This window comes from Strongylocentrotus purpuratus, unplaced genomic scaffold (assembly GCF_000002235.5).
Source record: "Strongylocentrotus purpuratus isolate Spur 01 unplaced genomic scaffold, Spur_5.0 spur5_scaffold_1, whole genome shotgun sequence".
Lineage (NCBI taxonomy): Eukaryota > Metazoa > Echinodermata > Echinoidea > Camarodonta > Strongylocentrotidae > Strongylocentrotus > Strongylocentrotus purpuratus.
Genome location: NW_022145594.1, coordinates 17,731,074 through 17,746,450, shown reverse-complemented (window position 1 = coordinate 17,746,450; position 15,377 = coordinate 17,731,074). Strand labels below are relative to the sequence as shown.

The following is a 15,377-nucleotide window of genomic DNA, read 5'->3' as shown; positions in this document are numbered from 1 at the left end:
GTGTTGGCAATAATTTTGGTGTTGACCGTGAAAAGGGTCCGAGTAGGGATTTCCTCCAATAAAATGACGGAACTCTAGTTTTCTGAATGTAACTCTCTAAATCTTGGTTGTAGACCATTAAAAGTATATCGGCCTACATTGCGAAGGGTAGTAGATCAGGAATAATATAAGCACCAGTACAAAACAAATTGAAACATGTTATCTGACATCATAATGAAATACATGAGAAATAATTTGATTAAGCCTACTTCTCTTACCAATCACTGAATTTTGATGATTTTTGGTGTGTATGTGTAAGTGTTAATACTAAAATGCATGAGTTATTTTTTCAAGAAGTTTTTTATCTTTCTTTATTTGTAATAATTTGTTTAATAGCCAAAGGCATGCAAGACCTAATTACGTATTCATGAATCAATTACTGAGAAAATAATCGTAGTTATCCCATCTTCACATCTTGTTCAAGAGATAAAACATTCATCAATTAGCACACAAAAATCATCTCAATCAGACCGATTGTTCACAAATTATCCTTTAAAAAGTAAAGGCATTTTCCTGAAAATCATGAATTGATAAAAGCAAAGAAATACAAAAGGCACATTTCACGCATTCAAATATACACACTAACATCCAGTGAAGATTGAGGCAATGCATTTTACCTGTGCCTATATAGACTAGCCTAGAGAGGGCAGCATGCCAAAAATGGAAAGCATGGCCATTGCTTTATCCTGTGATACCAAATCTATGAAAATATTTTGAAAAATAAACCGGAAGTGATATTTTAAAGAAAGCTTGGCAAAAAGAATCGGAAAGTTTATTCGAGTTCATTGAAGGTCATTAAAGGTCAATAAAACAATAGAAAAGTTAACTTTAATATTACATTTAAAGCCTTTGCGATTTGAATTTCAGTCCCAAATTTTGGAGTTTTAATTTTTCAAGACTGCTTTATGATAATATGTAAAAACCAACACAATTATTTTAATAAAGGTTAACTGAGCGGTTTAATTCATACATTTCCCTTCCTTCTTCCCGAACAAAAAAAAAAAGAAGGCAAACATGAAATAATGGTAAAGATGGCGTTTTATTCCTATATAACTTTTTTTTTCATAACATAATTGCTCTTTATATCACCATCGCAAAGTTAGTAACTCACCATCTTTAATCCATTTAATAATGATCCATCGTTCCAGTCTGTTGAGAATAATCACAAAGATCATTTCATGTTTATTGATGCTGAATTTGTAACAGAGTCAAAGGCTGTTTGTTTGATTTTGTTTCCGAAATCCATATATACATGCAAGTTTTTAACAAATACATATCGTTTTTTCTTCAAATAATAAGAAGGTAAGTTACTTATAGACCAACATTTGGATAGCCCATTTCAGGACCATTTAGAATATGGTCCTGTTCTTCCATGGGGTTCAAAAGCAAAAGTTTCATATTTATTTTTATATCCCTCATGTATAGTTGTTTGCATTGCGACTGTACAGAGCACGAAAAAGGTATAGACAAGTACTATCTACCTGAGATAGTACTTGCCCACCCTTGCCCATTGAATACGCATAGCAAAGTAGGTTACGCGAAATATCAAAGTCAATGTCAATTTCAAATGAGCGCGCATCGACTGTATTACACATCTATGCATGTTGCGCTTTGTAAAATCTAGCTGAAGCTAAACTGTCTGCAGAATCAGTTCTTATTATTGTGTAAAATTCACTTTAAATAGACCTTATTGCCAATGTGGGATATAAAACAAATATTAACCTCCTTTACTCGGGCAATGGATACAAACTATCATCACCTCGGCGATGATAGTTTGCACCATTACCCTCGTAGTCGATTAATATTTGCTTAACATACAATATTAATTTTTAATAATAGTAATTTACCAAAGCACTATACCCCTTATCGACCCCTCCCCTTACCACCCCCTCCAGCCACCCTCTCGATACCGCCAACCCCTCCTGTTATCCCCTCCCAAGCCCTCCAGACTATCTGAGGGTTTGCGTCATATCACCATATGCAACCAATATAATAACCGCCCACATCTTCACACGTTGAATAGTAAAAAACACCCAAATACCCGGTGATACAGACATCTGGATGGGAACCCTTTGTTGTTTGAAGGCTATTAATAGCAAAGCAAATCACACGTTTTCTGTATTGTCGCTTACAAAAGTGAGTACACATCAGGGATCGTGTCAACATTTCAATCAAAATTTCTTCTCGAAATTGCACTTTAATAACAAAAAAACACACGAGGAAACACTTTTAATGGCATTATTACCTTTTCCATGAAGACTAAAAGAAAAAAGATAGATTCGTACCTTGTATATTATTGTGAGATTTGTTAGAGTTATCATAATATTCAATATCTAGATGGTCACTTATTTCTCACATACATCCATTCTATTAATACTTGATATGATATTTTTATATAGTTTCATTTTAAAAATTACAGCCATGATTTACAAGTTACCTTTTTTGTTTTGTTTTACACAGTGTCACAATGGATGTACACTCAATATTTGACGAAAGTGATGAAACAAATATCCTAACATATACCAAAACAGTGTACTAAAACGTTATGTTTGTGATAATGAATAACAAGACAGATACATGTAGTAACTTATATTAAACCTAACTGTTGTTATCAAGATACTCCATGGAATCATTTAACATAATAATTACAAAAATAAAACTTGTATAGCAAATATTTGTCCAAGTCTTTGTAATAGTGACATAAGATATTCCCCTTTCAGGAAAAGAAACATTGGAATCTAGTCAATGATTTTTAGTCAAATATTACTAGAAAGTATGCATCAAATCACGCAAAATGAGTTTGAGAATTCAATTTTCTTTCAATTTCTGAGGAAACCCTTGCTAGACTGTCTTCTTTGGCAAATGAGCTGTAAAGGGTACATGAGCATTTGTCTAGATCAATAACCTACTTCTTGTAATGGCCGAAATTAACTGATTGAATCTTTGCGCAGCATAAAACGTACAACCATTCTGTACAATGGTCTGAAAATCAGACTATTACTTATTGGCTCTATAGCTCATAAGTCGATTCGACAACTAATATTCGTTATTTTCCCACTTAAAGACATTTTCAAGCCCCCTTTCTTGGGGGAAAGTTCTAAATTAGTATTATCTTTCAAATGCTGTTTGAATTAAACCTTTTCATCTTTTTAGCCTGCAAATGGGACATAGTACCTCTAATAGTGGGGGCTGTTGGGGATATTTTGGTGCAGATTCTTCTAAAAGCAGCAAATTTGGCCCAGAGGTAGATTATACCATACTATTACGATTTCTGCCGGACGCCAAGAAGGGCGCTCTCTGGGACTGCCATATTGGGCAGATCCAATAGCCGCCATCTGAGTTAAAGGTCAAGCGTAGTTCCAAAAGGGAAAGCGCTTGTATAATAAAGGTTTATATATTAATAGGTTTCGGGGGTCAGAGAATCTGATTATAATGTTCTTTCACTGATTTGAGGTCTCCTTGGGGCTGCCATACTGGTCATATTGGTCAAATCCAAAATGGCCGCCATCTGTGTTACAGGTCAAGTGTATAGTTTGAACATATTTGTGGCTTACACCCAGTAAAAAAGATCGATTGATCGATCTGTAATTGAAATATGTTCAAACTATTGACATTTCTCCCAGGAAGCATTACATTTATAAAAAAGGTCAAGTGTAGTTATTTTTTTGAATTTGAATGAATTGATTTGAATTTCTTTATTGTCATGCACAAAATAAAATGAAGGCATAAAAACCGTCTTACGGCTCACATTCGTATAAAATATAGCAATACATTAACATATCATAGACAGTAACTACAAATAACATAAATAACATAACAATGTAATATAATTTAACCTTTCTGTTGAGAGCCAGGGGAATTATTTGATTATTTGTACTCCCCTGGCTCTTAACAGACAATACTAACTTAAATAAATAGCAGATAATGTACATGATAACAATCAATGTCATATAACAAATAAATAGAACAAGTCACAGCAAAGATCTAAAATCCATTATTCATCAATTGTTAAAAATTCCAGATAAAAACTGTTTATTTTGGGTAGCAGACATAAACAAAATGAACATCATACTGGATGGCAAAGAGGAAAGAAAAGAGAGAGAACGAGAGAGAAAGGGAAAGAGAAAGGGAAGAAGGGAAAGGAAAAGAGAGAGAGAGAGAGAGAGAGAGTGGAAGAGAGGAGCAGTTCAGTGTGAGATGATGCATATACAATTTCATTCAAAACATTGCTTTGTAATAGACATTATTTATATTGCACCTGTGCTTAGTACTGTTACATATATGAAACACTGCTATGCATGCCAAGAAGTACAAATACAACTGTATGCTAGTACATGTACATTTAGATGGTAGATACACTGTACAGTTGAAAGAAGAAAATTTATGTCAGATTGAAGAGGCTAGAAGAGAGACAAGAAGGAAAGAAGAAGAAAGAAGAAAGAAAGAAAAGTGGAGAAAAGGAAAGAGAGGAAAGAAAGGAAAAGGAGGAAAAGTGAAGTGTGAGATATTGAAAATATTGTTAAATTGAATTGAATTGATGTGTCCACATGTCACTTACAAACTGCCGACCACCCAATCATAACCCCTCCCCCTTGACCTTATACAAGCCGACCCATCTTCACCCCCTGTACTTCCAGGATTTGAAGAGAGAGATAGACAGACAGACAGACAGAAAGAGAGAGAGAGAGAGAGAGATAGAATGAGAGAATAGGGGATCGTACTCGGGGATGTACAGGGTCATTCATCTACAGAAATTGTTGTTCAATACTTTCATTGCACTTGGGAGAAAGGACCTGCCGAAACTATTAGTTCTTATTCTAGGTAACCTAATTCTTCCTGATCTATTAAAAACCATTTCATTATGCAGAGGGTGATTAGAATCCTTCACAATCAATTGCAGCTTAGCCAGTAATGCCCTTTCTGCAACATCTTCCAGCTCTTTCACAGAGACCCCAATTACTCTGCTGGCATGTTTCACTATCCTATTCAACTTTGCTCTGTTTTCCCCACTGAGGCTGTTAAACCAGGCTCGACAGCAGAAACAGATGACTGACTATATGACACATTGGTAGAACAGGAACATTGTTTCACTTTTCCCATGTAATGCTTTAATCTGTCTTAGAAAATACATACGCTGGTTGCCCATGTTTACTACCTAGGAATTACTATCCCACTTCAGTTTGTTATCAATTACAACTCCTAAGTATTTGCATTCAGCCACCTGTTGTATGGCTTTCCCATCAATGTATGAAAGGCAATGGGCTATTATGATAAAAGTTTATATGTTAATGGGGTTTGGGGGGGGGGGGTCAGAGAATCTGATTATGATGTTATTTCATATATTTGAGGTCTCCTTGGGGCTGCCATATTGGTCAAATCCAAAATGGCCGCCATCTGATAGTTATACAGGTCATGTGTAGTTTCTAAAGGAAATGAGCTAGAATGATAACAGTATATGGTTTTCGGGGTCAGAAAATCTGATTATCATGTTCTTTTACCAATTTGAGGTCTACTTGGGGCTGTCATGCCGGTCATATTATCAAATCCAAAATGGTTGCCACCTGTTACAGGTCAAGTGTATAGTTTGAACATAGTATGATAACAGTTTATTTAGTAAGGGGGTTTTCGGGGTCAGAGAATCTGATTATGATGTTGCTTGTATCAATTACAGGTCTCCTTGGGGCTGTCATGCTGGCCAATATTTGGGGGAGGGGGGGGGGGGGGGCGTCGAACACTCTTGCACACGTCATGTGATTTCTGACTGAACTAAAGGTTTATAATCTTTTTTCTTTTATCTTCCAGCGAGGTTTTTATTTCCATAATAGTAATACATTTGTACATTAATAACTCAATGATTGAGTGATAACTTAGGCTAAAGATTAAAGTACATTCAACAATTCTTCCAACTTAGTATTATTTTCTTTGCTAACACCTTCATATCTTTAAAATAATCTTAGGAACGACTTGAATTAAAAAAACACAAAGTATGTGGGTAGTAAACAGAACCATTAACAATCTTCTTAGCGTAACATTTATAAATTGCGTATTGCGCATAATTTAAAATAATATTCAGAAGTGAATATTTCTTGTTTCCAATATCCTTACCAACAACTATTATCTTCTGGTCTATTTGTATTTCTATTTGGAATAGATTAAATAAAATATTACATATTATTTTTCCAAAACAGCCATTTTAGATTTGACCAATATTACCAGTATGACCCGAGAAGATCTGAAATCAATGAATAATATCATAATCAGATTCTCTGGCCCAGGAAATCCCATAAATATATATATATATATTTTTTTTATCATACTAGCCTATTTCCTTTCGTAACTACACTTGACCTGTAACTATCAGATGGCGGCCATTTTGGATTTGACCAATATGACCAGTATGGCAGCCCCAAGAAGAAAGAACATCATAATCAGATTCTCTGAAACCCCAAACCCCATAAATATATAAACTATTATCATACAAGCGCTTTTCCTTTTAAAACTATGCTTGACCTTTAACTCAGATGGCGACCATTTTGGATTCGCCCAATATGGCATACCCAGAGGACGCACTTCTTGGCGGCCGGCAAAAATCGTAAAAGTATGGTATAATCTACCTCTGGGCCAAATTTGGTGCTTTTAGAATAATCTGCATCAAAAAAAAAACCTTTAGCCCTTACAGCCCCCACTAATGAGCATTTGTCTAGATCAATAACCTACTTCTTGTAATGGCCGAAATTAAACTGATTGAATCTTTGCGCAGCATAAAACGTACAACCATTCTGTACAATGGTCTGAAAATCAGACTATTACTTACTGGCTCTATATCTCATAAGTCGATTCGACAACTAATATTCGTTGTTATCCCACTGAAACAGATTTTCAAGCCCCCCCCCCCTTTTTTTTTTAGGGAAGTTCTAAATTAGTATTATCTTGTTTCTTTTTTTTTGGCCTGCAAATGGGAATAGTACCTTTAATACATACAATCTTCATTCGAATGGTTGTTTTCCCCACCCTGTATAACTACCCATTTACATCACCTGGGTGGAGAGTGGCGAATGTAGATTAAGTAAAGGACATAATGTGCCACTGCGGGACTCGAACCACGAACCATGTGATCCACAGTCCGGTGACGTATCCACTAGTAAGACCACTACATTCTACATAGTTCATTCATTGAGGGTCAACTTCGGGCAACCTTTTTATCATGACCAAAGGACAGATCTCAACCACTTGACCCCTTTTTATACACATTTGCAAATGTGGCACGGTCAATTACCTAGTATTCATTTTACATTACATTTTGTCCTTCTTATTTAAAGAGCAAATGTTGCAGAACGCATGAAATTTAGAAGTATTTCAAGAAGGGGACTTGGTGCCCATAAATTAACCAATGTACGCAGAGCACGTGTAGAATATCAATGCAAGAACTCGTAACACCTGTAATGAGTGGTTTATACCTTCAGGGAACTTTACTTATCAATCAAATGGGCTTTAGGTTAATCAATATAATTCTGAGAAGATATGAAATAAGTCACATGAATGCATAACTACTAGAAAACTGATCTCCATCTATTGCGCTTTGAGGGAAAACAGACTCTATCGATCGCGGGAGATTGCTACAATTTTGTTTCGGGTCAATAATATTCATATCTCTACTATTTCTACGTTCGCTAACTGAGCGGAGAGCAGTTCAACTCATCGCGTGGCTGCAGTGACCGAGTATAATAGGGGTGGATCGTATCTTTATCTGTTTAACGGTTTTCTGAGGACAATTTGTATAATTGGAGTGACTGATTGGCAATATCGACAGTATTTCAAATTTTAACCACGTTTTATTATTGTGATCAACTGCCAAATGAAACCAATTTAACAATAGAGATATACCAACATGTTAACGCAGTTGGATATGAAGACTGGTTCTCTCTGAAAATACAATAATTTTCATATCTCTACTATTTCTACGTTCGCTAACTGAGCGGAGAGCAGTTCAACTCATCGCGTGGCTGCAGTGACCGAATATAATAGGGGTGGATCGTATCTTTATCTGTTTAACGGTTTTCTGAGGACAATTTGTATAATTGGAGTGACTGATTGGTAATATTGACATTATTTCAATTTTAACCACGTTTTATCATTGTAATTAACAACCAAATGTAACCAATTTAACAACAGTGATAGACCAACATGTTAACGCAGTTAGACATGAAGACTGGATCTCTCTGAAAATACAATTATCACTAATTACCCAGCATATTAATCGACCGTACTCTTCTTATGAGTGGAATTAACCAGTTAACACGATGAGAAATATAAAGGTGCAGCTTATGATGTTTGCGTTCTGCATTGCTATTGCATGTGTTATCATGTACCATAACTGCTCCACTTCTTATGGATTACAAACAGTCATCAAAGGAAGATTACTACTACAAAGAGCTGATTTTTCAAATGTGGCAAAAAGAAATGTCAACACTGTGAGATATAATGTCACGACACAAACACCACCCGAACAGAAACCCACTCCGGTTCCGTTGCGCGGATGGCAGAAAAATGTATCCTGGGTGCCAGGAGATGAGCTAGATATATATGACTTTTTAATCAATCCTGTCGATAAGTGCAACGCTCGAAAAGAGAATATCACATTACTTGTCTTAATCAAATCAGCACCACGTAATACTGAACGCAGGGATGCTGCCAGACGGACGTACATCAGTGGGGCCGCGAAATTTAATGTGTCCACAAGGTTGCTTTTTATCGTGGGAGATTCCAAAGCACAAGACGAGAGGAAAAACATTCAGGAAGAGGCCCGAAGACACAGAGATATCCTGAAGGTGGGCTTCCACGACGGTTATTACAATCTCAACATCAAACTGGTCATGGGGTTTAAATGGGCCTTGCAATTTTGCAACAACAGTGAATTCTTGATGTCAATGGATGACGATGTCATGGTTGATATCGTGACCCTGGTCAATGACCTCGACGCTTTACCTCCAAAGGATCACTTTCAATTCGTGCTTGGATCTAAGGTAGAAGGGGCTAAACCGTTTCGTGACGTGGAGAGTAAATGGTACATACCAAAGAACTTCTACCCAGCTAAGAAGTACCCTCCATATCCATTAGGGCCTGGGTATGTTATGTCACATCACGTAGTCGAAAAACTCTATCTGATATCCAAAGAAATCCCAGCAACGACGCCGTTTGACGATGTATATTGCGGTATACTCTTGGACAAGTTGAGCATCAGAATCGTTGAAATCGTTCAATGGTTTAAAAACCGCCACCCGCAAAAGAAAAAGCAGGGTTTTTTAAAGATTGAGTTATCACCGCAGAAAATGGAGAATGCTTGGAAAAGTTTTGAAGAAGATTTGAAAAATAGAACTCTCGGCCCCGTCTTATAAAGAGTTAATTTATTTCTGATATCACTAACAATGGTGGTCTTTCGTGAGGCCATGTTAAACAATCTAAGTGTATTAGTTAAAGAGCAATTGAATGTAAATATGTATATAACAATTTTGGTATCCCGTGCGTTCAGCTATATCAGATTATTAAATGAACGTTTTTAAAAATTGTATTTAATTTGAAAATTTCATTCACCTATTTCTTGTAAATAATCAGGGATGATTCTTGAATGATCAGTTATTTCAATGGGATACCAATTAATTTGTATTTTACCTGTTTATATGCTTGTGTATTTATCTATTTTGTTTTTGATGCTGTTATTTGATTTTTTATTATTACCAAACAGGGCCTCATGGAAGACCACCAAATTGCCACCCTGTATACATATCAGTAATAAATATATAAATAAATAAATAAATATTAAAAAACAATAGTTACTAAAAAACATATATGTACAATAATAATATTAATAACAAAACCATGAACATAAACTCATAACAGCAACAACCAAGAAGTAGGAACATGTGTCAATTTGGTTTTCTCGTAAAGAAAGAATGGTTTGCTTGCTTTAATTTGCTTTGCTTTCTTGTTCAAGAAAACGTTGCTGCATATTTATAACATTTTCAATCAAAATTACAGTATAGACGGCAATTAATTTTCAAATCCGATGAAAAGTAAATATTACCATATTTCGGTATGTATTAGACTTTAAAAAAGGCAACATGTACTTTTGAGAGTTCATAAACAAAGTATAGAAACTACTTCGGCTCAGTTAAGAAAGTCATTAGTGATACCAAAATTGCTATATACATATCTACAACAACAACATAAAAACAGGATAGTAAATTACTGAATAATATGCAAAATTGATGTATGTAATCTAGTATAGCAATATAGCAATCGAATGTACACTCTTAAATAAAAAGTAAAAATAGTAATATATTTATAACTGATAATAAATTGTATGAAATCATTCTTTCAGTTTGAAAAGAATTATGTCGTCCTACATTTAGTTCTCAGAAACAGACAATCAAGCATTTTGTGCAAGCAGGACAAATTGCAAATGTCATATCCTTGACAAAGTCAAAAAATAAAAAGCATCAAGTGAAATTTTCTTAGCCGTGAGGATGTGTGACATGAATACCATATTTTATCATGTTGTTCTGCAAGCGCATCATTAACAAATCGTTTGATTTAAACAAGAAAATGTGCTGGAAAGCTAAAAGGAATGAAAGTGAAACTTTTGTTAAGACACGAAACAAAATTCCTCTCGTCATTTCATCTTATTGGGAATCGGTCTTGCAAGATTTTTTGAACATGTATTTAAAGTGTTCACAGATCTTGCCATTCTCAATGATCTGTCCAACTGATTCCATGCTATAATTGAAGATACGAGGGCTTAGTTTTAAGCATTCTGTTATATACTTTGGCACATAAAGTGAACCATCTGCTTGCCACGTATTATACTGATGAATGTCACTTAATTTAATTAAACTTTTTTTGTAAATAAGATGGCGCCAAATTATGTGTGGATTTGTACGTCATATTTACACGCTAAATTTCAAAACGTTTCTCATTTTGCATTCATTTCAGATTGCTAATTAATTAACGTTATGTAGTGTAATAACTTTTGTTTGAAATTATTCTAGCAGCCCGTTTTTTTTAACTGTCTTGAGTTTATCCGTTTGTTCCTGATACTGATGAGGAAAAATAATCAAAGTAAGTCCATACGAGTGCATTATACAGCAACTTTAAAGATGTTATTGGTCAATTGTCTTTAGCCCGTTTTACTACACTGATATTTCATTGCGTTACTTTTGTTACTTTTTCAACAAGCTTCGTCCAATTAGATTATTCATCAATTATTATACCAAGACATTTGACGATGTTAACTCTTTTTAGTACCTTTCCATTTATAGAAAGGTTGAAGGTTGTTATTTTGTTTAAATTTACACGCGAAGCTATGACCACGACGCATGTTTGTTTTTTTCAATGTGTTTGGTACAAGGCGGTTTTGACTAACCCATACCATTAAAAAGTATCTAAACCATTTCACACATTCATGAGAACGTCCAATTGCAGTCAATTTTCTTAATAAAAGATTGTGATCAACGGTGTCAAGTGCCTTAATACGAAGGTCGATAAAAGCAAATCAGTCGCAAATTTGCTGTCTCCTATTTCTTATGTACAAAGCCGCGATTGATATCAATCGCAAATAAGTTCCGATTAATCGCAAATGTTTATAAGACAGGGCACTGGTTTGCATTACCATTGGGCTCATACATTAATCAAATTAATATCGGATAAATTATTATGTGAGCCTCTATTTGTATAAATTCGATAAATATCAAGTTCAATTGTGCAATTTTGTAATCGTATATTCTTGAAGTCTAATGCTTAAACTTACCCGAAGCTAAATTGTTTGAAATATTGAAGTTCTAATACTGTTAATATAAATGCTAAAATATATATGCATGAATTAATTAAAGTATAACAAACACATTTTCCACCACCTGATTGAGCTTTGATAATTGTCACCACTATGTAATTAAATCATACCCTTCCTCGGTCCCGTATGCAAATCATTCAGTTGAAGGAAAAATACTTTTTGATTAAGTATGTAATAATTAATATGCATAATTGAGGCAGAATAATAAGTTTCACGCTTTGTTATGGACACATTTAAGTATGTCTGTACTAGTGGCTGTTCTTCATTTAAGTTCTTCTTATTTAATACACGAGATTGAAGGGGGTGCTGTAGTTACTTGGAATATATCGTTGTTAAGATGGTAATGCCTTCCCGTGTTTGGTTTATTAAACGTTCAGGTGGTGGAAACATATGGTGGAAAAAGGTGAATATTCTGCTATTTTTTGGCTCGTTACTCCTTTTCCTTTCAGTGTATTGTTGTTTCGTTCTCTTTTCTTTCTGTATTTGTCCCAAATTATATTGGACTAGTATACAAGTATTGGTCAAATTACCGCCCTTTTACATTTGATTATGTACGTCTCTCTAAAGTAAATATATTCTGTTCCGGTCATTTTTTCCACGTCTCTCAGGAACCTATTCTTTACAAGCTATGCTTTTCGAAAGCTTCCGGCACATTTCACAATAAGGTACTTTTCTTGTCTGGGTTTCCTTTAGCATACTAATAGTTGTCAAACATGTTTGATGATATATAATTTGTAGTTTGATTAATTTGTTAATTACTATAATCGTTTTTTTTAATTATGAAACAATATGTCTTTTGTGTATATGTGTTATCTGTAGTGCATCTGCATGTAAAATATGAAACCATTTAAGTAAAACTCAATATCAATAAACATTAATATTAACGCACTCTGTTTCTCTTAGTTCATATTATTATTACTATTATTATTAATTAATCAATTTATTGAAGCTATTTTTGGACCCTGAGGATGAATAGATAAGAAAAATTGGCGGTAGATCTCATGTTACATTTTGTTTTCCTAGAATAGTTCATGTAAAATGTTTTAGTGTTTTGTTTCTTTATGTGTAATAATATTTGTATTTTATAGTTTATGATCGTAAAAAACAACAACCAACCAACCAACCAACCCACATTAAGTCTTGGTAAAGACTAAGTTACACTGGAGTTTCGACCGGGAGGCGTTATTTTTTTGGGCGACACAGATTGGGGTTAGGTGCGTGTTCAGACTATGGGAAATTTTAGGGTTAGGTTTAGGTTACGGTTAGGTGCGTGTTGAGCCTATGGGAAATTTTAGGGTTAGGGTTGGGGTTAGGGTTAAATTAAGACCTCTTTTAAAAGAAAATCCCCAATCTGTGCCGCAGAAAAAAAATGACGCGACCGGAAGTGAGTTGTCAGAGGTCGCTAAGAGGTTTTGACAGTTTTTAAGATGTCAAAGGTTATAAGTGGTCGGAGATTGGTCTCCAGATGGAGACGAACCAACCAACCAACCAACCCATATTAAGTCTTGGTAAAATTTACACTGGAGTTTCGACCGGGAGGCTTTATTTTTTGGGGCGACACAGATTGGGGTTATGTGCGTGTTCAGCCTATGGGAAATTTTAGGGTTAGGTTTAGGTTACGGTTAGGTGCGTGTTGAGCCTATGGGAAATTTTAGGGTTAGGGTTAGAGTTACGGTTAGGGTTAGGGTTAAACTAAGACCTCTTTTTAAGAAAAAAGCCCCAATCTGTGCCGCAGAGAAAAAATGACGCGACCGGAAGTGAGTTGTCAGAGGTCGCTAAGAGGTTTTGACAGTTGTTAAGATGTCAAAGGTTATAAGGGGTCGATGATTGGTCTCCAGATGGAGCGTTTTTGATTGGCTAGAGGTTTACACTCCGGCATCGATTGGCGAGTTATCACCGACAGGTCTTCCGGACGATATTTGGTTGGGAAAAGGTCGACAGCTGGTCGACAAATAATATACATTCATTTGTGCATTGAACTCCGAAATTTCGCCGAATGCTGGAAATTCTGTAAACTATTGTGAGCAATTCAGCCATCGGCTGTCATTCACAAAATGCAATTTAACCTTCCATTTGCCGAATTCTCTAAATTGATTATGTATCCCTATATCATCAAACTGGAATTCGACGTATGTATCACAGAATTTCCACCTGCCTTATTACCTATGACCTTTTAAAATTACTTTAGAGTAATCTTGTTGACTTTCGTAATTTACCAAGAGAATAAAAGAAACATTACCATATTCATTTAAAAATAAGGTAATTAAACATTAGAATATAGATTTTTGTTTTTAAAGTAAAATATCAAGAAAAAAATGTTACCTCTCTCCCTCTCTCTCTCTCTCTCTGTTGCTCCCACATTCTGTCTCTCTTTGTCTGTGTCTCCAACTCCCACGTTCTTTCACCCCTCTATCCAAAACTCCCTCTCTCTCTCTCTCTCTCTCTCTCTCTCTCTTTGTCACTCCCACATTCTTTCTCTCTTTATCGGTTTTTCCAACTCCAACTGTCTATCACCCCTCTTTCCCACTCTCTCTCTCTCTCTCTCTCTCGCTTCAACCTTCTGTCTCTCTTTATCTGTATCTCCAACTCCAGCTTTCTATCACCCCTCTTTCCCACTCCCTCTCTCTCTCTCTCTCTCTCTCTCTTTGTCACTCCCACATTCTTTCTCTCTTTATCGGTTTTTCCAACTCCAACTTTCTCTCACCCCTCTTTCCCACTCTCTCTCTCTCTCTCTCTCTCTTTCGCTCCCACATTCTGTCTCTCTCTATCTGTGTCTCCAACTCCAACTTTCTCTCACTATCTCTTACACACTCTCTCTCTCTCTCTCTCTCTGACTCTCTGTCTCCAACTGTCTGTCAGCCCATACCTCCCCTCTCTCCCCGTAACTCTCTCTCTCTCTCTCTATCTCGGTCTCCAACTACAACTGTCTGTCAGCCCATACCTCCCCTCTCTCTCTGTAACTCTCTCTCTCTCTCTCTCTCTTTGTCTCTCATTTTCTCTCTCTCTCTCGTTACGAAAATCGTGTAAAGTGAAAGGGACATAAATACATACTCATTCTGTCTCTTTTTCTATATGTCTCTTATCTTTTACTCTTCACTCCATATGTGATCCTTCTCTGCTTGACAATACGTCAAACTCGCAGGTCTAAATGACATTTATACTCAGTATCTTGTTTAAAACAAAAATACTTATCAAGGAGTTTGCAGCATATTTCAATGTAGATATATGTTATGGTCGTATTTATACTAAATGGCGTCCCTCCAACAAAACGAGAGAATGTATAAATCTCGAAACATTTTCGTACATATAGATTTAGAGTATGCCATACACTGTGAGAACAAATATACATTCAGTGTCTGTGATTTCAACTGTGGCACTTTTACTATTAACACAATAGCGAACGCCATAAAAATGCCACATCGACAGAACTGCTTGGTTAATTACCCACAGAGGTCTATTTGCAAGCCCAACACTAGTCTATCACATTTATTTG

At 35.6% G+C, this 15,377-nt stretch overlaps 1 protein-coding gene across 1 annotated transcript; it reads left to right on the top strand.

Annotated features, from left to right (window-relative positions):
• Window positions 1-1,773: 1,773 nt before the first annotated feature.
• Window positions 1,774-9,722, top strand: LOC105446482 (lactosylceramide 1,3-N-acetyl-beta-D-glucosaminyltransferase A-like; the record flags this gene model as incomplete). Its single annotated transcript, XM_011683381.2, has 2 exons — window positions 1,774-1,790; window positions 8,678-9,722. Coding segments are annotated over 2 exons (774 nt in total), but the record flags the coding sequence as incomplete, so codon positions are not given.
• Window positions 9,723-15,377: the final 5,655 nt, after the last annotated feature.